This window comes from Ruditapes philippinarum, unplaced genomic scaffold (genome assembly GCF_026571515.1).
Source record: "Ruditapes philippinarum isolate M1 unplaced genomic scaffold, ASM2657151v2 ctg23_1_1_1_1, whole genome shotgun sequence".
NCBI classification, from domain to species: Eukaryota; Metazoa; Mollusca; class Bivalvia; order Venerida; family Veneridae; genus Ruditapes; species Ruditapes philippinarum.
Window position 1 is genome coordinate 556,957 of NW_026864815.1, and position 22,672 is coordinate 579,628.

Sequence of the window (22,672 nt, forward strand, 5' to 3'; positions counted from 1 at the left end):
CTCACTTCTCTGTACTAGCTGTAGAACAACCTGTGCAATAACATTATATGGGCACTTGATTTTGCAGTCCCTAGGGCATTATCTTATAACATTTTCATGTTTCATTCTGATTACTGAAAAATATAATCACAATGAGCTGTATGAAGGAAAACAGATTGTGGTTAAAAATTTACTTCCACCTAGAGTATACTGTTTTAAAATTTCAGTCTACACTTTGTATCACTCATAAGGGGTATAAAATAGGAATTTTATTCTGTCAGTATGTAATTGTTGGTATGTTAATTGTTTTTATGTTTTTTTTGTAGATGATTTGAGGACAGATTATCAGTTTACATTCAACCTGTCTAAACCAGAGGATGGACACTATACAGGGATTAATTTCATGAACATACCTGTGGCTGTAAGTTAAATATATCTATATATTACTGGTTGGTTTCAAAGGATGCTGCCCTTGAATTTTTTATGTCCCTGGACATAATAGATTGGGAGGTCATATTGTGTCAGATTCTGTCTCTTTGTTACAAAACTTAAATTTTGACCCTGAAAGTGCTTCCATTTTGCAGCCTCCAAACTAAATAGGTGCATGTACCTTCATGAGCTCTAATCACTAGACCCACTTTGAGTTCAAGGTCACCAGAGTTAAGATTCCAGAGTAAAGATCCTCCACCCCTTGGGGAGCATGTGAAATCACTTTTAGTGACTGGCATGAAAAAGAGGCTGCTTTGAAATATGGAGCATGTCCTTGACCTTGTCAAATTTTCTCTAAAATGATGTGGGATATGTGTTTTATTGTCTACTTTCATTTTATATTCAATTTTATTTAAACATTTTCAGCGTTATTAAAGTTCTTTTAATTACTTATTAATTGCATCTCTCTTCTCAGAATGACAGAGATGTAGACTTTACTCTTAACTGTTCAGTGGAGGCCTATATTAACATAACCTGGAAATCTAGTAAGTTCATTCTTTATTATATTAATAAGTAAATGTTCTTTTCATTCTTTAATATTCAAGTAAAAGTTAAGGATATCAAGAAAGTTTCCCTAGAATTATAGTTTGTTACATGACATAATGAATTCTTTTAAACAAAATTGTCTGATGCTTTACTGGAAATAAGCTTCTTTTTTTAACAGTGTCTACATTGAAATTGTACATGAATCCACATTTGAAAATTCTAATTCATGTGTATGGCATGCTAATAAAATATATGAAAATAAAATTTTATATAAGATTTTTTTTGGAAATGTGTTTGGCTCAATATCTACATTGCTACATAGCTACATTGGCTTTTTGAAAAATCTTGCATTTGTACAAATAAACACATTTTTTTTTTCCGCTTACAGAATCACATCCGCAAGAACAGTACAAGACAAGAGAGTACAGATGTACCTATTTTAGGTCGAAGTTTGAACACAAAGATTATAACTTTGGACCAGATGATAATGTGACCTTCTTTGTCTATGTTTATGGATTTAAAACACCATTCTGGTTACAGGTCTGCCATTTGTGTTTTGCTTCTTTGTTTTGTTTAGTCATTGGGGTGTTTTTTAGATCATTGTAATGTTAAGAAGGTAATCTCACTAGGTTTTTAAAGTCTGTCTGCTTAGCTCAATAGGGAGAGCATCAGATTTGTTAACCAGGGGTTGTTGGTTTGATCCTTGTTTGTGATGATAGGTGCACTTATGGAAAAATTTTATGAAACGAAAATGTCGCCTTCAAGAATGTTGGGGTCTTTTTATAATAAAGGGCACACATGTACTAAATGTTTTATCCTCTAGCAGTCTACCAGTACTAATGCAGAATTATCTGACTGCAGACCCTTAGTGTAGGGAAACACAATAGTGAAAAAGAAGTCCAAACATTATTTGCTTAACTACATGTAGGTTGAATACTATCAAAGGTGACTAGTTATCCCTTATTTTACCATGAAAATGTTATTTTGCAGTGTTCAATATTGCATATTGTTGAATAACTTATGTGGTTTTCAAACTCGGTGAGAAAATAATTATATGCTGTGATCAATTAAACATTTATATTACAAATTGAATAATGATATTTGCAAGAAACATTCTGTATTACGATGGTTAGGAAACTACCTGCATATATGACTGAAATACTGTTGGGAAAAGGCAAAAAATAAAACAAACAAACAAACTTGAAAAGTAAATGTAACATTCTTTTGTTATTTCCAGATCTCATTTTCACAGTTCCCAAAGATTGACCTTGTGCACTTCTTTGTTACATTCTTCAGGTATGGTGACATTTTGTAACTGTCTGTTATCAATTGTGTTGATATCAAGATGGAAATTAAAGTTTATTAGCCAAAATTACAAAACCTTGACACATGTGCTGGTTTGCCTAGCTTTATACACTTGACAAAGGCTAGTTACTTTGCACTCCAACTGGTACAGGGTTAAATCGTGCAAGAGGATAAGTGGGGAGTCTGTAGCCGAGTGGTTAAGGTCGTTGACTTCAAACTACTTGCTTCTCATCACTGTGGGTTCAAATCCTGACAGGGACTTCCATGTGAGGAAGCTTTCAAGCTATCTTGCAGAACATTGAAGGTTCTACTTAGGCACCCGTTCGTGCCTGAAATAATGCTTGGAAGAACATCTGAGGTCTTCCTCCACCAGTAAAGCTTGAAAGTCGCCATATGTCCTTTACTGTGTTGGTGCGATGTAAAACACAACCAAAACTAATTAAAAAAAGGTGTCATATTTAGCTAACTTACAGAAGATTGATGATCGCCTGCACCTGAATAAGTAAACTGAGGGCACTTTGTGCTTTCCTCTATAACACTTGAAAAAATTTGGCTAGAAATCTGCCTTACATCTTAATAGAACAAATTTATGTGACTTAGTAAAAGTTAAAAACAACAGTATGCTTTTCTATCAGAAATTTTGTGTTATAATCAATAATAAGCTACATACAAAAAAATCTGTTTTCAGTTGTTTTCTGACATTACTGATCATAGCTGCTGTGTTGTATAAAGTGAAACACAAGTATGATAGCTACAGACGTAGACAGGTATAAATTTTATCATTTCTACGTATTGTTGAATGAATTCTTCTATCAATATTCAAAAAAATGTAGAATTTTGAATTATATGTTAGACATGTTAATCCTAAACCTGCTAAAAGAAATGTTAATCCTAACCCTGCTAAAAGATCTTAAATGTACTTCTCTAATTACCATCTGGACTAAATCATTCATCATTTTTTGTCATTCATCATATTTTGGGAAATTTTGAAATCTAAGTACTGACTGAATACTGAACAGTGCAGACCATGATCAGATGTCACACATATGCTGGTCTTGGTCTGCAAAGATTGCAAGGGTTGAAGAAGTTAGGGTTATTATTTTCATATACAAATTGAAATCTCATAAATTTATCAATATAGGATGGTTAAAATATTGAAATGGGATAGAATTATTGCATAAAATTCATTGTATTTAAGTTTACATCTGTCATTTGTTAAGTAAATCACCGTTCCCTCGATAATTTTTCAGCGAATGATAGTTGAAATGGAAGAGATGGCCAGTAGACCATTTGCTACAGCAGTACTAGAAATAGAAAGACGTGTAGAGAATATAGGAGCGGAGAAAAAAGATGTTAATCCAGATCTCAGGAAAAGGAAACGAGTAAGTACATCTATTGGAACCAATACCTTTATAATATCTAAGTTGATATAAAAAATAAAAGTAGAAGCAGAATTAAAAAGAATTGGTCTATAATGGAAGGTCTGTAATAAGATAAATAATTAATTATGTTGATAGTATTTAGTGTTAGAGGTAACAACAAACCATGAAAAAACTACATGTGGATATTGTTGGCAATTATGACATGCATGATCCGATATTTTGAATATCTATTTAGCCAATAGTAAAATGTTCTGGAACAAAATATTATTATTCATCATATAAATTTTCAAACTAAATCACTAAGAACTGTGATAGTGTAATCCTGATAAGAAAATATTTTATAAGATTATCGAAATGATACATTTCTATTGTTTTTATCAGTATTTGAAATTCTTATGGACACTGTGCCCATTATAGAGCAATCCACTTAAATATATTACTGTCAATCTACACTCTCAGATTCTTTAGCTATACATAGGTTTCTACTTTGGGGAGAGAAAAAAAGTTTCCTATTTTTGCTGTTAAATTTTAAAATTTAGATACTAAAATGCCTTTGTCTTAAAGTTGTTGTGGGTTTCTATTCCAAGAAGCATCCAGCTTACATACTAGTGATGTTTGTCTCTGTCAAATACAAATTATCAAACTTACCAAATTTGGATTCTCTAATAACTCTGAACTGAAAATAATCTTTTCTAATATTTCAGTTATCAAATAAACCAGGACAGGTAGCATTAGAACCATTACACAACCAGAAAGCTGCAGTATTGTCATTATTTATACAGTTACCATGTGGTGACGAGGAGTGGTCGCCGCCTGGTTCTACAGGACTGGCAATAGGCAGTGCTTTAGTTTCATTTGGTATGATCATTATACAAATTTAATTTAGTTTGATTGTGTTAGAATCTATAAGCTTATTGAAACACTCGTGAAATCTGTTCCTGGAAACAACAGCTTGCCCCTGACAGGGTTTGAACCCACACAGTCAGCAATCCTTAGTTTCCTAGTCTGATGTGTTAACTACTCAGCCACGCTGCAGGTACAATTTTCTGTACCTCAGTGGAATTTATTGTATAATCAGCTGCCAGTTTATATTGGTTGTTTTATCTTTAAGATATGACATGATTTTGAGATAGACTTGTCACAAACTTTTTACCTCATACTTCACAATGGTGATTTGCTTGAGTGGCTAGTTTATTTTTTCAATCTGAACTGTCATGTGTTTTAGCTATTACAGTAAGTATGATCCCCACCTGACTATGGCTCTTGTTACATTTAGTGATACTAGCAAATTTTAAGTTTATTATCTGGAATGAGAAATTAAAGGAATTGTCAATTAATATCCTCTCATTGAATATAATGCAATTTTCTTTCACTTTGTATTTTGTATATTTTTCCCTCACAGGACACCAAAGAAAACAGAGTGCAGAGTTGGTAAAATCAGAGAAAACGAAACACAAGAAACATGCATTTTCAATACATGACACCAATGTCTAGGATTAATTATTTACGTTTTTACTTCACCATTCCATAGACACGCAAACTCATTATATTAACTTGTCATAAAGAACTAATGAATACACAGAATTGAATTTTGTTTTTAGGAGATTTTGTATAAATTGATATCTGATCCATACCTGGATTTCAGATTTCTCTTAAGTTATGGCAGTCTGCATGATATTGTTAGTAATCTGACATAAACTTTGTATAATAGATAAATACTTAAGCAATTCTTAGTTTGTTCAATAGTAAGTACATAAGTTAAGCAATGCAAACTTTGTTCATTAGATAAGTACTTAAGTTAAGCAGTGCTTACTTTGTTCATTTGGTATGTACTTAAGTTAAGAATTGCACATTTTTTCATAAGTTAAGCAGTGCTTACTTTGTTCATTAGATAAAGTACTTAAGTATTACATATTTTTTCATTTATTGGGTACTTGAGTTAGTTAGTACAATCTTTGTAATCATTAAAAAAGTTCTTTAAGTGATAATACTGGTCAAAATGGATGCAAAAGTAAAGCTAATAAAGTATTGACTGTGTTATAAGCATATTGTTCTTGCTTGAAAACTGAAAGAAGCACAGGTTCAGATGAATATAGTTTCTGAATTTTTTTACAGTTGATATGTCTTAAAATTGTTCCATTTTAAGCTGTGTTTATTCTGGACACAGTTTTAGAGTTCCATAAAAGTATGAAAACAGTGGCATATGATATAATTTGAAATGAAAGGGGAAAAAATGGCAAATCAGTCAAAACGAAAAAATTTATAGTTCTTTTCATTTGTTACAAGAATTTACACCCTTTTCTATTTGGAAACATAAAATAAGAACTCACAGATGTTGTAAACATTTGTTTTATAAGTGTTTCTCTCACAGTGTGATTTAAATATGTATCTGCCAATATGCAAATTTGCAAATTACAATTCCATGCGAAAAATTAGAGACAGGCAACAGATAATGGTTGTCAAATTTTTAAAGTACAAAATTAAATCTATTGGGTTTTAAAAAAAATATTTATTTTGAAGGTGTTGATTTATATATGCCAAATAATTGTATACATTGTGTTAGGGCATAATTTTTAACAATTTATTATTATAATGTTTTTCATATTGTTGACCAGTAATATTACATGAAGATAAACAGTGCAAACTTTATTCATTTAACACAGATTTTTAAATTAAATAATACCCAATATGTATTATTTTTAGAGAATTTAGTTTAATTATTTTACTCTTATAAGAAATAATGTACACATTATATACACTATGGAAACAGTTATCTACAAATTTTGCAACAAGTTATGTATGTGTAGGTTAAAAAACCAAAAGCAGTACCTTTTAAGTATGTAGGTTCTTCTTTCTTTTAAGGAAATTCTTCCAATTCGAAAAATCTGCCTAAATGACCAATACTCCCATGGGTGATGCTTTGGACAGGAAAAATCCAAATTATATTAAGTACCAGTCTTTATGATGATATGTTTAAGTATGATGAATCCTTACTTGTGCCGAAAAGAAAAAAAAAAGAAAAACAGTATCCATGAAGCTAGATTTTTCATTCATTCATTCATTTCTCTGTATTTATTATGTTTTTTTACGTCAGAAACCAATGTGCAGAAGTTGTTATTAATATTTTGTTTATTATTGTTATTGTTTGTATAAAGGAATCCATTTTTTATGATGATGCATGATTCATTTATGTATTTTTGATGAGTCGGCAGATTTAGTTATTTGAGAAACTTTCAAGCTGTGCTTGAGAACTACACCCCTTGTATTAGGTTTTGTTTTGTCTCCTTGTATGTTGTAATTCTTTAAAAAAAAATCTTAATTTTTTGTTGTCATGTTATATGTAGGCTTTTCATATTAATTCTTGTATAAACACGCAAGTTCTGTTTTGAAAATCATATGTAATGTTTATAACATTTTAGGTAGATTCAAACAGTCCATTTGTTAAAATTGAAAAAAAAAATGTAAGTGAACATAATGTTATGTTCAAGAGAGAAAAAAATTAATCTTTCTTTAGAATGAATGGTTATGGTTGTTTACTTCAAACCACTTGCCCCTCAATGCTGTGGGTTTGAATCCCACCAGGGACTTTAGATTCTTTCATGTGAGGAAGCTATCTACTAGCTTACGGAACATTAGTGGCTCATCTCAGGTGCCTGTTTGTCCCTGAAATAATGCACAGAGGGGCACCTGAGGTCTTCCTCCATCAGTAAAGCAGAAACGTCGCCATATGATCTTTAATGTGTTGGTGTGACGTCAAACCCAATCAAAAAATAGAATAAGATTTTATGCTGTGAAAAGTTCTAATATGCTAATATGATTTTTAAAGATGATTAAGTAGAAAATTGTTTAATTTTTATATATAATTGTGTTTATAGTACACGTATTAGTAATGTCCCATTAAACTCTGTCCATGCCAGCAATGATAGTGACTTCTGTATACCACGAGTATAGAGCCCAGCTAACTTTCACATCTGTAATGTTTGACCAGGCTCTATACTGTTGGTGGCATAATTTTAGTATTTGAAAAAGAAATCCCTTACATTTACTATGGACAGTTTCAAGTTCAAAGAAAGATAATACACGTAAGTTGACTATACTTGTTGAGTAATTTGTAAATTTTATGGAATCTCTATTATTGTGTTAAATGATGTTGTTTTTGACTCAGCTTAAATTCTTCACTAACTTGTACTCTGCTGGAATTAAACATTATTTTGCCACCTATATAGAGTCGAACTAGACTGCACATCTATGTAGTCTGACTAGGCTGTATACTGTTGGTAGCTCTATTTTTGTATTTTGATATTGAAATCCCTAAAACTTAGAATGAACTGTTCCAAATTCAGTATAATTCAACATGTTAAGGTCTAAAATAACATCTACACAGAATGTAAAAAAATTTAACATTGATAATGACTATTGTTGTTGTTGTTTTTTCAGTCTTCAAACAGATATTTGTACATCTTTATGTGAAGTTTAAATGTAAATATTAAGTTACATGCAGGAGGCACAAGTTTACATAATGAGCAACATAGAAATATACTTTATAATAATATAGGTTCTGATACTGTATAAATGCCATGCATGTTATATAAAACAGTATTACAGGGGGGAAAAATTAGGAAAAAGAATAAGACAAAACTTACAATGATTCATTTGTACACTATGTGTAAAGACTGTATTAATTATGCATTTTATTTCAATCGGACTGCAAGTAAGGACTGTGAATCTCTTTTTTATAAAGGAGGATAACATTTAAATTTTATACAAGTTCTAGAACATTGCTATCAAGTCTGTTACAATCATGTTAACAATTTTTATGAAACAAATTTTTCGAGATAATTATTGAAAAGAATTGTTTAAATTTTTATAGTCACATGTTGTTTTTTATGCTTTGACCATGCATACCCTTCACTCAGGGTCGTTATAGAAATGCCATTTACTTTGTTCATTTGGCATGCCATTACCTCAAGGTCACAGGCATATCTGTCATTCAAGGTCATTCATTTAGCATGACCATCAGTCAAGGTCACATACATAATATTCATTAAGTATCCCGCACAATATTTGCACATAAACTTTGTAAGCTATTCAGTTGGTATTACACGAGGTCACTGGAATTTTGATAAATGAGTGACTCTTATCAGGTTATATGACCATTTCTTGTGCTTATTTCTGCTTTGTCATGTAATGTTATTTGAAATATGTTATGTTGTATAAAAGATTGATTTATGTTTATTTATTTACAATGAATTTTAAAAAAGAGTTGAGATACAAATAAAACATATCCGTATTGTTATGATAGAGTTGTTTTTATTAACAAGATGTTGATTTGTATAATCAAAAGCATCCAGATTGGTAATTTTGTTAAGAAGTCCACACTAAAGAAATTATGGCCAACCAAGTATTCCATGATAACTTGATGTTACCTTTTGAAACACATTTTTATGTTCCCCGAAGGGTGAGCATATAGTCACCGCTTTGTCCATCCTTCCGTCCATGGATGTCCGTCCACACTACCGAATAGGGATAGAGGCCATCTAACTGTAAACAGAACAAAAGAGAATATTTAAAAGAGTTCATTCCGTAACAATAGAAGAAGGGGCCATTGGCCCTCTATAAAACAATAAAAGATAACAAAAGAAATGGCCCCTTATTCCATTTCGGCTGGACGTCTGTCCATACAAACCCAGAGGTACTTGTGTGACTTGGAGAACAATGGGTAACAGTAAATTCTCTTTGATCCTATTCATTCCGTTTTTACTTGTGTGTCTTTTTTTTAAGCCTTTTGTGACTTCAAATGGCTAAAAAGATCAAAGGAAAAGTCTCATGAGTACCATTTTGTAAGTACGTCCGTCTGTCTGTCCGCTTTTCTTGTCTGGGACATAATTTTGAAACAACAAGAGGTATCAACATGAAACTTTGTAGGTAGATAGATCTCATTGAGTAGGTGTGCAGTGCACAAGAAACCTTACTCTGCCTTGCCTAATTTTTGAATTATTGCCCTTAGTTTATTTTTACACTTTGAACTTTGTCCAGGACATAACTCTAAAACTATATGAGGTATCAACATGAAACTTTGTAGGTAGATAGATCTCATTGAGTAGGTGTGCAGTGCACAAGAACTGTAACTCTGCTGTGCCAATTTTTTTAATTATTGCCCTTTGTTTATTTTTACACTTTAAACTTTGTCCAGGACATAACACTAAAAGTATAAGAGATATCAACATGGAACTTTGTAGATAGATAGATCTCATTGAGTGGAGTGCATTGTTAAAGAACCATAAATCTGTCTTGCCTAATTTCAGAGTTATTGCCCTTTGTTCATTTTGACACTTTGAACTTTGTCCGGGACATTACTTTAAAATTATAAGAGATATCAACATGAACCTTTGTAGATAGATAAATCTCATTTGGGTAGAAGTGCAATGCTAAAGAACCATAACTCTGCCTTGCCTTATTTTGAAATTATTGCCCTTTGTTTATTTTTACTTTTGTCCGGGACATAACTCTAAAACTATTAGAGATATCAACATGAAACTTAGTTCAGTTCAAAATAACATAACTCTGCCTTGCCTAATTTTGGAGTTTTTACCCTTTGTTCATTTTTTTATACTTTCCTGTGTCCAAAACCTTCTTGGGGAGCATCACCCGATTCAACCGGTTCTCGTCTTTAGTTTCTATTAATGTTGTATTTTCTGGTTGAGGTTTTAAGCATTTTAATATGTTTGTCATTCATAAATCAGTAAAATATTTAGCTTAAGGGTCCATCTACACTTCCTAATGTAGCAAGTTCGCACCTAGGGAATTTCACCTGTACCCTGGCATACATTGAATACAGCTCGAAGATCTGGTCACCCTATGCCCAAGTCCAGGATCAAATTGAGTCTGTGCAACTTCATGAAAAGTGTCAGACAGACATTTATATTTATAAATTTTTGCAAAAGATGCTTCAGTAAACCTATGCCTACTTGATAGCAGATGCATGAATAAATGTATTTTTTAGACCAGGCTTGGTTCTCTTAGCACTGATACATGCGAGGATTACCTGGGTTTCTTACCAGTATACCTCTAGGTAGGTTGGAATTACTGAAAGTGTTCTGAAAAATCCCAAGGGTGTTACTCTGGATCAAACCCGGAACCTCAGGAGTGACAGTCAGTGGTCTAACCAACTGACTTGTTGCGCCATCATAAATAACAGTTATCACTTATATACAAATCTGATACTGTTTTCAAATTCACAGCGTCTTGAAGATCTGCTTTACCACAAGTCCCACCATAGCCTGCCTTACTTCTACAGTTTGATAACAGCAAGCATAGATAACTTGTAGTTTCCCTTTTCTCCAACATATGTTTTCCAATGGAATGACATATAGACACCTTGCATGACTTCCAACATGTTTTGACTTAGCTCTGCAAAGCCCTGATTACTTTTTTTTTAATCCATTTTACTACTGTTAACCACTTAACTCTATACATTTTCATTTTTCAACATTCCTTTTCTCGACACATGCCTATTCCTATCGCCTGTCACAGTTTTTATTGGATAAATTTAAGTCATTCTCCCAATTAAGTGGGTTGACATGAATGAAAGAGGAAAGAACATAATTTTTTGATGAAAGTTTAACAGCCTGTTTGACTAATATAAGAATAATTTGGCCTAAAACATACCAGTTTAAAACAGATGAACACATAAACGTATACAGTAGAGATGAGTTTTAATCAATATACAATAATACATTATTGCTTGATCTGGTGTTTCAGCCTACTTTTAAAAAATTGGGACTGACTATATGCAAGAGGTATGGTGTAATTTCCGTGTTTAATTTAGGTAAATGGTTAAATAGTTGTTTAGACTTGATGAACCTCCAGTTTTACTTTTACTATTTTAGTGGTATTTATGTACGAAACGTTAAAATATAAACTGATTAAAAAATTTTTTTTCAGAATTAAAGGGAAAGTTTATTAGGTATTTGCCATTTTTCTTTTGATTATAATACATTTTTAGAAATTCTTCTTTTTCCACAACTTGAGGATTTGATAAATGCGTAAAAAAGGAAAAATCGGCCCCATTTAAAAATAAACCTTTATAGAGGTGGGAGTAATGTAGTAAAGGTTTAATTGGTTTTTGCTTTTTAAACTGTAAAAATAATATATTTTGGAAATATTCGCAAAATTACCCCTGGCACAGATGGGTTTTATTAACACTGTTTGTTAATACATATTTGCTTACAAAATTGCAAACATTAAATGGTAAACTTAATGATCAATTTAAAATTTATTACAATATTTCTGTGGGTTTTTCCCGAATTTTATCCTCTTATACTTTTCTATTGTTTTTGTTATACCTAGTTTTAAGTACACGGATAATACGCAAAGGGACCAGGGTTATATGGAATTTTGGGGATTAACTTTGGAGTGTAAATTGTTTAGTACTTTAATATACCCACATGTTGCAATAGACACTTAAAAATAGTTTAAAAAAATTCAACTGGGTTTAACTCAGACCTCTAACAGGAAACGAGGTGTTTGATCAAAAAATTATTAAAAATAAATGCTGAACAAAATATAGGGGCATTTCCCTAAATATTGTTGACGTTTTGCATTTTTCGAGTTTGTAATTTTTATTAAAAATTCTATTTCTTACAGATAACCTGGTGGTTTAAAATTTAAGTAACACACAAGTACGAAAACACTCGGGTACAGCCCATCGAAAAATAAAAACAATATAGAGGTAATTGTAATTTGAGGTTGCGAAAAGACTTTTCATATTGTTAAATTGTGTGTATTTTGTTTTTTGAAGTGCAAAAAAATAAATATATTTTTACAGATACTTCGCAAAATTACCCCTGGACTTTATATTTTGTGGATTCGTACTCAAGTCAGATCGTACAAGTTAACAAATAATTTGTGCTGAATCCAATTAAATTATTGCAAGCATTAAAATTTGCTGACTTAAGTTATCACGAGAAATTTAAAATTAAAAACCAGATCACCTCAACAGCTAACAACGCTTTTTTAACACTGTTTAACTTAAAAAAACAAAACATCAACAAATTACAAAACAAAGAGATATTAGTGAGTTTGCCTATAAATTAAAACCCTTGTTAGACCACAACTTGTGTTTCTGACAACCTTGCTATGCGGGTTGGGAAACATTTACTCAAATATATATTAAATTGAAGATTTCAGGCATAAGATTTTATGTTACTTATCCGCGTAACTCGTTGATTGTGTATTAATTGCCATTTAAGCCAAGCACAAACTTAGACAGACATAAAGGAGGACTCCTCAAAGCAGCCTAACAAACATGTTAAGTCAGGTACAGTGGCATTCGTGAAACAGAATGATTGATGCCAGGTTACTGATGTTCCGTAAGATTGTTCATGGACTGGTTGCAGTTCCAATGCCTCCCTACATATAGTTATAATATATATATATGATAATATGAGCAATCTGGCTCACTACTGTAGACACATGCATCACCTTTCACGTAGACAAATACATCATATATATTCTCTGCTGAAAGTCCTCAATTACAGTACCCAACAACCATTATTTTTGGGGATTCTCTACCGACCAACATTCTACAAGCCTTAACCTTGGATCTGTTTAGGCAACTGAGCATTTTCACCCTATTAATACCAGGGGCCAAAATAAGGTCCCATTCCTAATCCAAAATAGCATTTTCTTCCCAATTTGTAAAAGAAAGGCTGTTTGTAAATTGTTACTTTTTAACTGTATATTTCATCTTTTTTAATAATACTATTAATATTTCTGAATTCCTCACAAATACATTTTGCATTACATTTTTTGTTCTCCTTTACATTTCTTTTAAACTTCTTGCACTGACACATACCCGCACAATAAAATGTGCGATGCAGTATCTTTAGATAGATAGAAAAGTATATTTTAGATATTCAAAGTTGAGTTTTTATTAATGTAATATTCTGTTTTTAATCAATTAATGTTATATTTTAGATGGGCAGTTTAGAGTGCTACCATATTTTAGTGTATCTAAACAAGGATCAGGATGATGCTGTGAGGGATCTGTTCAGTAAAAAGAAATGGATATATCAAAGAGAAGGTAATTTAACAAATTATGAGTTAATTGACATCACATTGCATTGACTGTTTTACGCATTTTTCATTTAATAGGGAAATGGTAATGAGGTATATCTTTGAAAATTGGGAAATTTCATATAACAAATCTATTTAATCATTTACTTTTATTAATGCTGATGTTGATAAGAAACTAACAAGATCCATCTTCGAAAATAAACAAACAAGACACATTGTTGCAGGGTTGTCATTAAGAGGCGGCAGGAGGCCAAAATGCCTGTCTCAAATGCATTATGGGCCGCCTCAAAATTAAGAAAACACTCTTTGTTATGCATGATAAGACAGAAATGACCGCCTCAAGTTCAAAACAAACCTTCTGCAAAAAATGTTAATGACAACGCTGTTGTTGGAAACAAACAAATGCCCCCTTCCCCAATCAGGGCTGGGCTCAGTAGAGGAAGCATGACCTTTGACCTTTACAAAGTAATTATAAAAAGAGTGTACAAGAATAAGGAAACAATAATGAATGCTTTTTATATTGTCATTGACAAAAATAATTAAAAACATCCATGAATTAATCTATGACTACATGTTATTTGTATGTACTTTTTTTGACAACAAGTATACTCTTCCCCTTTCAGGCTGTTGACTTGGGGGTTGGAAGTGTCAAATCTTCTGAAGGTGGCACAAAAAATATTCCTATTTATTTCAAAAAACATCATTCTATGATTATGATGAATGAAGAAAAGTGATCATCAATGTGCTTTTAAAAAATATTTACTGTTAAAAGTTAATTTTAACCTTGACCTTTAAGTTACAAACAAGTAAACACTCATCAAAAATTAAAATTGTTTCACAGTACCATATATTTAAGCCAATCATGACCTTAACCTTTGAGCTGGATACCTGACATCATCATGTCCAGCATACATTTTTAATGTAAAGTTATTTTAAAATCCATCCAGGAATGACAAGTCAGCCGTCAAAGCTTGACGAGACTATGCAAAAATGCATATACATATAATAAATACGGTGTACAAGTGTGACCTTGACCTTTGAGCTTGATTTCTGATTCTTGCATGTGGCACACTGTCATTATGTTTAACATATTTATGCCAAGTTATATTAAAATCTGTGTAGGTTTTTGACTAGAACGAACCATCAATAAATTTAAAATATTTTTGACTAGATAAAATAAACTTTTAAAAAAAATAAAGTTTTTATCATGCCTCTTAACTAACAAAAGTGACCTTAACCTTTGAGCCATAGACCTTACTCTTATGCACAACACGTCATGCCCACGCAACACATTTATGCATAATTATTTTTTTTTATCTCAATTGAGGTTTGACCTGAACTGGAACATAATTGCACTTTTTGGTACATTATTTACATCATTTTATTGTGTATTATTCAAATTATTGCAGCTAAGATGTGAAAATTTACTTTTATAGACATGTAATTATATCTATTATTGTAATACTCAGTGCTTTAAATTAACTTCTTAGATTTAATTTTTAATGACTCATTCCTCTGAATTGTATGTTAAGATTTATGATAAAGAAACTTATTTTATCTTTGCTTTTTCATTTTTTAGTTGTGAGAGAGGAATTAGTTAACAAACTTCAAGAACTTCAACAATCAAATAGGTGTCTGTCAAAGACAGGAAGGAATTCTCTGAGAAGCTCAGCACGGTCTAAATTGAGGACAGTGCAATCTGTTAAAGATGATGGTGAAAATAATAAACTTCAAAAAGTGCCAAAAGTTAAGTCAGGTAGAAAGAGACTGGAGAAAAACTCTAAAGATGACATAGTCGAGGTCAGACAGCCACAAAGACATGAAACAAAGGGTAAAAATGACTCAATAAATATAAATGTTCGTTTTTCAAAGAGCGATGAGTCACAGGAAGTGCACGAGGATAATACTGTACACGCTGCAGACACTGATACTAACTATGATGAGAGAAAAAACGAATTAAGCGGAATAGCTAGTCCTGAAGATTTCTCTGAAATACACATCCCATCATTGCCTTTGGATATAGCCAAAGGAGAAATTGATAACAGTATAAAAGATGACAACAAGTTATATCAAGGTGACAATGCAGGGACTGATAAGGACGCTGATTCAGAATCTTTACTGATGGATTTTGGTATGATTTTCTATATATTAATTTATTGGATGAATTATTAGTTCAAAAACTTTTTTGTATTACAAAAGCTGTCAGGTTTGGTACAGATATCTGATAAACGTTTCTGTAAAGATCAGTCTTAGTAAAAAGAATTCGGTATGCCTAAAAACCATAGTGAAATAAACCTTTATTACTTATCTAAATGTGTTTTAATCATCAAATTGAATAAAATTACATATTAAAATAGAACTCAATTTTAAACATTGTAGTATCTTGATAGTAAAGATTCACTATTGAATTGTGCCAACATGTGACTTGCAGTGATAATTATTTGATAGTCCCCGACTTGCTGTCTTTTTGTCCAACACTATAATTCATCATTCATATACATTTTCTTATACTACACCTTTCCTTATGAACTCTTCAAGAATTTGTTTTGAAGAAATAGTTCATAAGAATATCCCTATAGTTTTTATCAATATTCGAAATACTTATCATATATGAAAAATTTGCCCATTGTAGACCAATCCATTTTAATCTTGGAGTACTTGTTTACTGTCCAAACGGAATGTAGATATCTGGAAAGTCATATTTGCTAAATTATTTCCCTTTGAAAAAATATAAAATATTTGCCTTTTTCTCAAAAATTGTCAAAGGAATTCACTTCAAACTTAAAAATATGTGTTCCCTATCATGGGCTGGTAAGTCTGCCAACCTTTTACTTTGCAGAATAATGCCCCCCTTTTCTACTTTGCTTTTTTCCTTTATACATTATACTGGGAAAAGTGGAGCATGCTGCCCTGAGTCAGGTCTTATTTAAAAAAAATGAAGTCACCCATTGACTGTTTAATATGATTAATGTCAGATTATGATACGTTATATCAAAGCTGTGTAATGAAAATTAATATTTCGTGGAATACCTGTAACCCCATTTGATACAAGTCTTTGTTATCTAACATAGGTCAGTTAGATGAAAGCAGTCAGGATGTGAGAGAGTCTGTAGATGATAAAGGTATTAAAATAGAGGAGGCAGTAACTCAGGAACTCAAAATGGAGATTAAGGTAAAAAGCTTGTTTTCTGGCCTGTTACTTAGCATACATAATTAAACTTAGTGTACTTATGGTAAAATCTTTTTGTGTATGGAACATTTTTTAACTTGGCAAAATTGAACTATTGAGCTTTTTTCATCACCATGTATATGTAGTACTAAATAGCAATTTAAACTGATTTTTAACATTATAAACCTACTACAGTACTAGTATATGACACTGATGGGGCTATAATTTTGTAACTAATCCTACATCTAGGCGAGGGGTTAAAGTTGTTGACTTCAAACTAGTTTTGCCTCTCACCAATGTGGGTTTGAATCCCAGCAGAGACCTTTGATTCTTTGATACGGGAAAGCTATCCAGCTTATAGAAGTTAGAACGTTGGTGGTACTTCTTAGATGCCCGTTTGTGCCTGAAATATACACAGAAGTGTATCTAAGGTCTCCTTTTGCCAGTAAAGCTGGAAATTTGCCGTATGATCTTTACTGTGTTGGTGCAACATAAAACCCAACAAAAAAAACACCTCAGCAATGCATTTTTTTATGGAGAGCTATTATTGGTAGTGTTAATAACTTGTCTGGTTGATTTTACTCAGACTTATATTTTTATACATAATACATAATAATAATATACATAACTTTATGACTGTGTTTCCTCCTTTGGTTTCAGCCTGAGCTGGGAAATCCACTAGATAATCATATATACTTCGATGACAGTAATGAATTAGATAGTATAATACATAATTCTTTACCAAAGAAAGCAAAACACAGAACTTTGATGTCAAAATTAAAGAAAAAGAGATTAAAAATCTTACACAGTAAAAATGAAGACTTTTTATCGGGGAATTACAAGCAAGTTCGACTTGAAGATGGGAAAGTTTCAGCTGAGAATCTTCCAATACAGTGCTATCATTGTGACCGTAGATTTGCTTACGAGAAATATCTCAAGAAACACATCAACAGAGTTCATCCACGGGAGTCTATTGGAATGTATTGTGAATACTGTTCAGCAAATTTTAAAAGGCGTAAGTCGATATGCTTCAGAATATTTGGTTAAAATCGCAAATTATAATTTATATACAGAAATGATATATTCAATATATTTTCTCTTTTTCATGTAAAAATGTATTAAAGGTTTAAATGCAATTTAATGTAATCATTCTTTTCTAAGAATGATTGCTAATTTTGCTACAGAGTTTTATAAGAAAAAAAAACACAATTTACGCACAGGCAAAATTTTGCTACAGAGTTTTATAAGCATTGAAACACAATGTACGCACAGGCAAAATACCATGTACATGTAGTTCATTAAATTAATGGGGAAATTCCATAGGCATTTTTATTGTGTATTCAGTATAATTATTTTTTATTTTCAGGTCAAGATCTTTACGCCCATATAAAAGAAGCACATCCAGACAGGAGAAATAAGAATATACAGTGTGACCTGTGTGGCAACGTATTTAAATCGAAAGGATCTTATGACGAACATAGGAAAGCTGTTCATACAGATATTAGGGCATTTGAATGTGAAATTTGTAACAAGTCGTATAAATCATTCAGAGTGTTAAAAATTCATCGCCTTCGGCACGGACCTGCCAACGAGATTTGTAACGTATGTGGTAAAACATTCCGATTAAGGTCGGAGGTTAAACATCATATGAGGAGACATATGAACGATCGGAGAATTCAGTGCGATACTTGTGATAAAGTATTTTATCGTAACAGTGAGTTAAAAAATCATCAGCGCATTCACACGGGTGAGAAGCCGTATAAATGTACACTATGTACCTATGCGTGCACCATTAAAGGTAACCTTGATAAGCATTTACGAACACATCAGAAAAGTGGGAATTCGGGTAATACTATATTTGGGAAAAAGGGAAAAGTAAATGAGGTAATAATTCAGAGTCTTCCAAAACATTCATTAGCTAATGTTATACAAACAGAAATGGGAATAGACAATTCTTCACTTAATATATCATCGAGGCAAAATCTGAATGATACTAACATAGAATCTGTAAATCAGAACTCTGGACCGTCTGTTGTCAGTATTATTCCACACAGTGCCCCTGAAATGGTGTTAACAGTGGTTCCTGTAAATTCATCTGAAGGTCCCAATCGTAAAGAGAAAATGTTAGAGGTTTTGTCTAGTGCGGAACCGAATTTGACAAACATGTGGTTATATCATGGACTGGAACAGCAAGAAAGAGCTGCTGTTGAAACGATACAACAGTGGCAGATGAAAGGCTTTGAAATAAATCAAGGTACCGAAAATATTCCCCAGAATATTGCACAGAATTCCACGGTAAGAAGTCAAGACTTGGAATGTCGAAGGGAAGCACAAGTATATGCCCAGATGACGTCTGCTGTTAATAAGATAAAACCAGTTGAGAGGATGGTTCCTGATGTCGTTGCTAATGCAACAGCTGCAGCAGGTATACAAGTTGTCTACCCTACAGATGTGCATAACTCTCGAACTGAAGAGAAAAATGACATTCCAACATCACTGAAAGATGAGCAAATAATCACATCATCTGCAGGTTGTTATCAGCCAGGTTCAAGCTCAAATTTGTTGCCTAAATTACCAGAGATTGGTTCCCTGCAGTGGCAGCAAGTTACTGAGAAAGGAGTTGATGCTGTTTCAGCCACGTTAACAAATCCAATATACACACAGCTAAAGTCAGGGTCACAAATTATTGAAGAAAGTGATCTAACTGTAGCATGGCCTACAACCTCAACCTCAGGCAACACAATACCGCCAAACAACCACATTATTGTGCATGGGTTCCAAGGGAATATATACTAAATCTTTTATTATTTATTAAAATATTGATTGTTCTATTTATATTTTTGATCGTAAGCAATCGATTTGAAAGTGAAAAATATCAATAGGTGCATTTCATAAGTTAAATAAAATGTTTATATTGCGCTGTATGACAGGAGTTTCCTGGGTTAGATACATTTTTTAGCCAGTTTTTCTAATTATAAGGTTTGAGTATGTCAGCAGGCAGGTGGATGTGATAAACTTGGTAAGTCCAAGGGATTTCAACCAAACTTTTGCAGAACTATTGTCACTAAATGACCAAATACATATTGTTGGGATTTTGTGATTTGATCATTTTTGGCAAAATTATGGCCTTTTGTCTCTTTCTCACAGAAGTGATAGGTAGAAAACCTTGTGTGTTTTATTTTTGACCATGTCTTGTCCTGTGTATATTTTATTCATGGAGACAATATATCCTTAGCAGCTTGTCGTCTGCTGCAGATAAATATTATTAATTCATAATGAGAAATTGGCAATATGAAGAACAAACCCAATAAATAAGTACATGAATTGACTCAAAAGCATTTAATGTGGCTAATCCTAAACCTGTTCAGTTTTTATAATGGATTTACCCTGACTTAAATTTGGAACAGTTTTTAAGAGATTTTGATATCAAAATTTAAAAAAAATGGCTACCAACAGTATAGAGCCTGATCAAACTGCATGGATAATTCATTGTGTACTGTGGTTTAATATTTTTTGGGGGGCAAATTAATAAGATTTTCAGATTTCATACAAAATTAAAAAAAATTTTGTAACACTAGCAGAGGGTGTAGTAAAATTAAAATTTCTGTACCCAAATTAATATCTTTACAAGCTGGCCAGACTTACTGGGGTGACCTTTTGCTTTGAAGTTTCTAGCAGGCTTAACACCCATTCAAACAAATCAAATGTATGCTGTTAGGATATAATATATGGAATACAAAATTTACATTATGCATGAATATGTGGCAAGGATTTTAAGCTTGTATATTTTTATGGACATTGTTCAAGTCATGTTTAAGTGATATTATTTATAAAGCTAGAATTTTTAACGTAGTGTATTTTAAGGATATTCCTCTTTTTTGAGGCATGTATATATACAATGTAAAAATTATTTTATGAATATGTGACAAGGGTTTTTAAGTTACATATGGGCATAGTAATAGTCATGTTTTAGTGATATTATTTATATAAAGATAGGATTTTTAACATAATGTTATTAATGTAAGGCCCATTATATGCCCCACAAATTTTTTTTTTTTTTATTTCTCAAAATGTAATTATTTTTGGAGTACTTTTATAGTTTCCAAAAAAATAAAGATATTCATTGGTTAATTATAAACCATCTTTTTCATCTGCTGCGTTTTGGCAATAAGTATAGTTATAATGATTTTGTATGAAAGTCAAAATACTACTTTGTTTACATTTTGCTACCTTTACGACAAATTATTTCACATTTATCACCACTTTCTTCAGGTATAACAATCATCTAACCTTCTCTAAAACTATTATTTAAACATTATAAGATATATGCTTGCTCTTCCTAGAGAAGTAAAAATTTATTTATTTCTGAGGCATAATAATATAATATCTTTTATTGAGGCTTGTATATATTCAAAGGTACCAAGGTGCCATATGAGTTAAGATTAATTCCTAACATTATTCTCCCAAAGATTTCATATTTATTTATGTAAAATATTTATTTATATAAAAAAGAAAAATGTACTGTCAATGCAGTCTATTCTCCCCCCCCCAACCCTCTATTTTATTTATATTCCCCACCATCTCTGTCACCAGTAGCCCTTGGTATAAGAAGCTGTTAATGGTGATCTAGTAATAAATTATTGTTCATGCATGAGTGATAATGTGAAATAAATTATGAAGTATGAAATTGTTTGTTTAAATATTAAACCATATTCTTAAGGAATCCCCTGAATGTATTACTGAGCTGGTGTTTAAGGTACGTAGCAAATTTGAAGTATAGGTTGGTAACTACAGTATTTAAAGGTATCCCAGTAAGCTTTTTGCATTTAGTGTGTGTTTGAAGTCAAACATTCATTGTTACCTTTTAGTTAACATCTGGTGTGTTGTCGTCTGTTTAAGGTACCAGAACATAATACAAATGTATGTCGTTTGTATAGGCTGGATACAATGTCGTCTGCTGAAGTGAGCTATCTGTATAAGTTGATACAGGGTAATCTATGGAAGCTCTATAAGGAGATGATAAGTGTCTGGTGAAAGTTACTGAGGTATTGGTAAAGGTTCAACATTTGACATGGTGCTAAAGGGCCACGTAGAGCTGGTAGTATAGGCTGGATACTTATCTGCTGGTCAATTGTTAACAGCGAGTTATCATGTTAATAGTGAGCAGTAAGTTTAGACTAGATATTTGTCGTCTGTTAAAAAATCCTTGTGAACTTTAGTAAGGCTGTATGCCTGACATTGTATTGAAGATCCATAGTGAGCTGTTAGTACAGGCTGGATGTTTGTCATCTACTAAAAGTCCCTTATGAACTTCAAGAAATGCTGTATGTTTGACATTGTGATGAAGGTCTGTAATAGGCTGGATGTTTGTTGTCTATTAAAAGTCCCTTGTGACTTTAAGTTAAGGATGTATGCCTAGCATTGTGTTGAAGGTCCATAGTACAGACTGGATGTTTGCCGTATGTTGATGTTTAAAAGTGAGCTATCAGAAAAGATCGGTTGATCAGTTGTAGTCTGCTAACGGCCCAATGTGAGCTACAACTTTAGTATTGGTGCTAGCCATCTGCTGAGCATTTTTGTATTTTCTCATCGCAGATCAGTAAATACATAGCTAACATCCACGGTCTAACACAAAATTTCCTAACAGACCTAACAACGCAAATTAGTTCTCACTCAAAACTGCTTAAAAACCAGCAATTTAAAAGAAAGAACAATTTTTGTTACAAGTGTCCAACACATTACTACACATTCAAACTTTAAAAGTAGCGTTGGCTTATAGAATTGT

At 32.2% G+C, this 22,672-nt stretch overlaps 2 protein-coding genes across 2 annotated transcripts in view; both read left to right on the plus strand.

Annotated features, from left to right (window-relative positions):
• Positions 1-8,937, plus strand: part of LOC132726945 (attractin-like protein 1) — a 36,005-nt gene extending 27,068 nt beyond the window's left edge. The window contains exons 20-27 of the mRNA XM_060712359.1: positions 306-400; positions 884-953; positions 1,343-1,494; positions 2,192-2,250; positions 2,948-3,026; positions 3,510-3,641; positions 4,346-4,499; positions 5,044-8,937. Of these exons, the coding sequence (XP_060568342.1) occupies positions 306-400; positions 884-953; positions 1,343-1,494; positions 2,192-2,250; positions 2,948-3,026; positions 3,510-3,641; positions 4,346-4,499; positions 5,044-5,135 (833 nt within the window). The 3' untranslated portion in view covers positions 5,136-8,937. The remainder of the gene's footprint in view (positions 1-305; positions 401-883; positions 954-1,342; positions 1,495-2,191; positions 2,251-2,947; positions 3,027-3,509; positions 3,642-4,345; positions 4,500-5,043) is intronic.
• Positions 8,938-12,299: 3,362 nt separating this feature from the next.
• LOC132726927 (zinc finger protein 37-like) lies at positions 12,300-21,387 on the plus strand. Its single transcript, XM_060712342.1, has 6 exons — positions 12,300-12,372; positions 13,620-13,725; positions 15,298-15,849; positions 16,790-16,890; positions 17,548-17,902; positions 18,254-21,387. The coding sequence occupies exons 2-6, from the start codon at positions 13,620-13,622 to the stop codon at positions 19,681-19,683; spliced, it is 2,544 nt and encodes an 847-aa protein (XP_060568325.1). The 5' UTR covers positions 12,300-12,372; the 3' UTR covers positions 19,684-21,387.
• Positions 21,388-22,672: the final 1,285 nt, after the last annotated feature.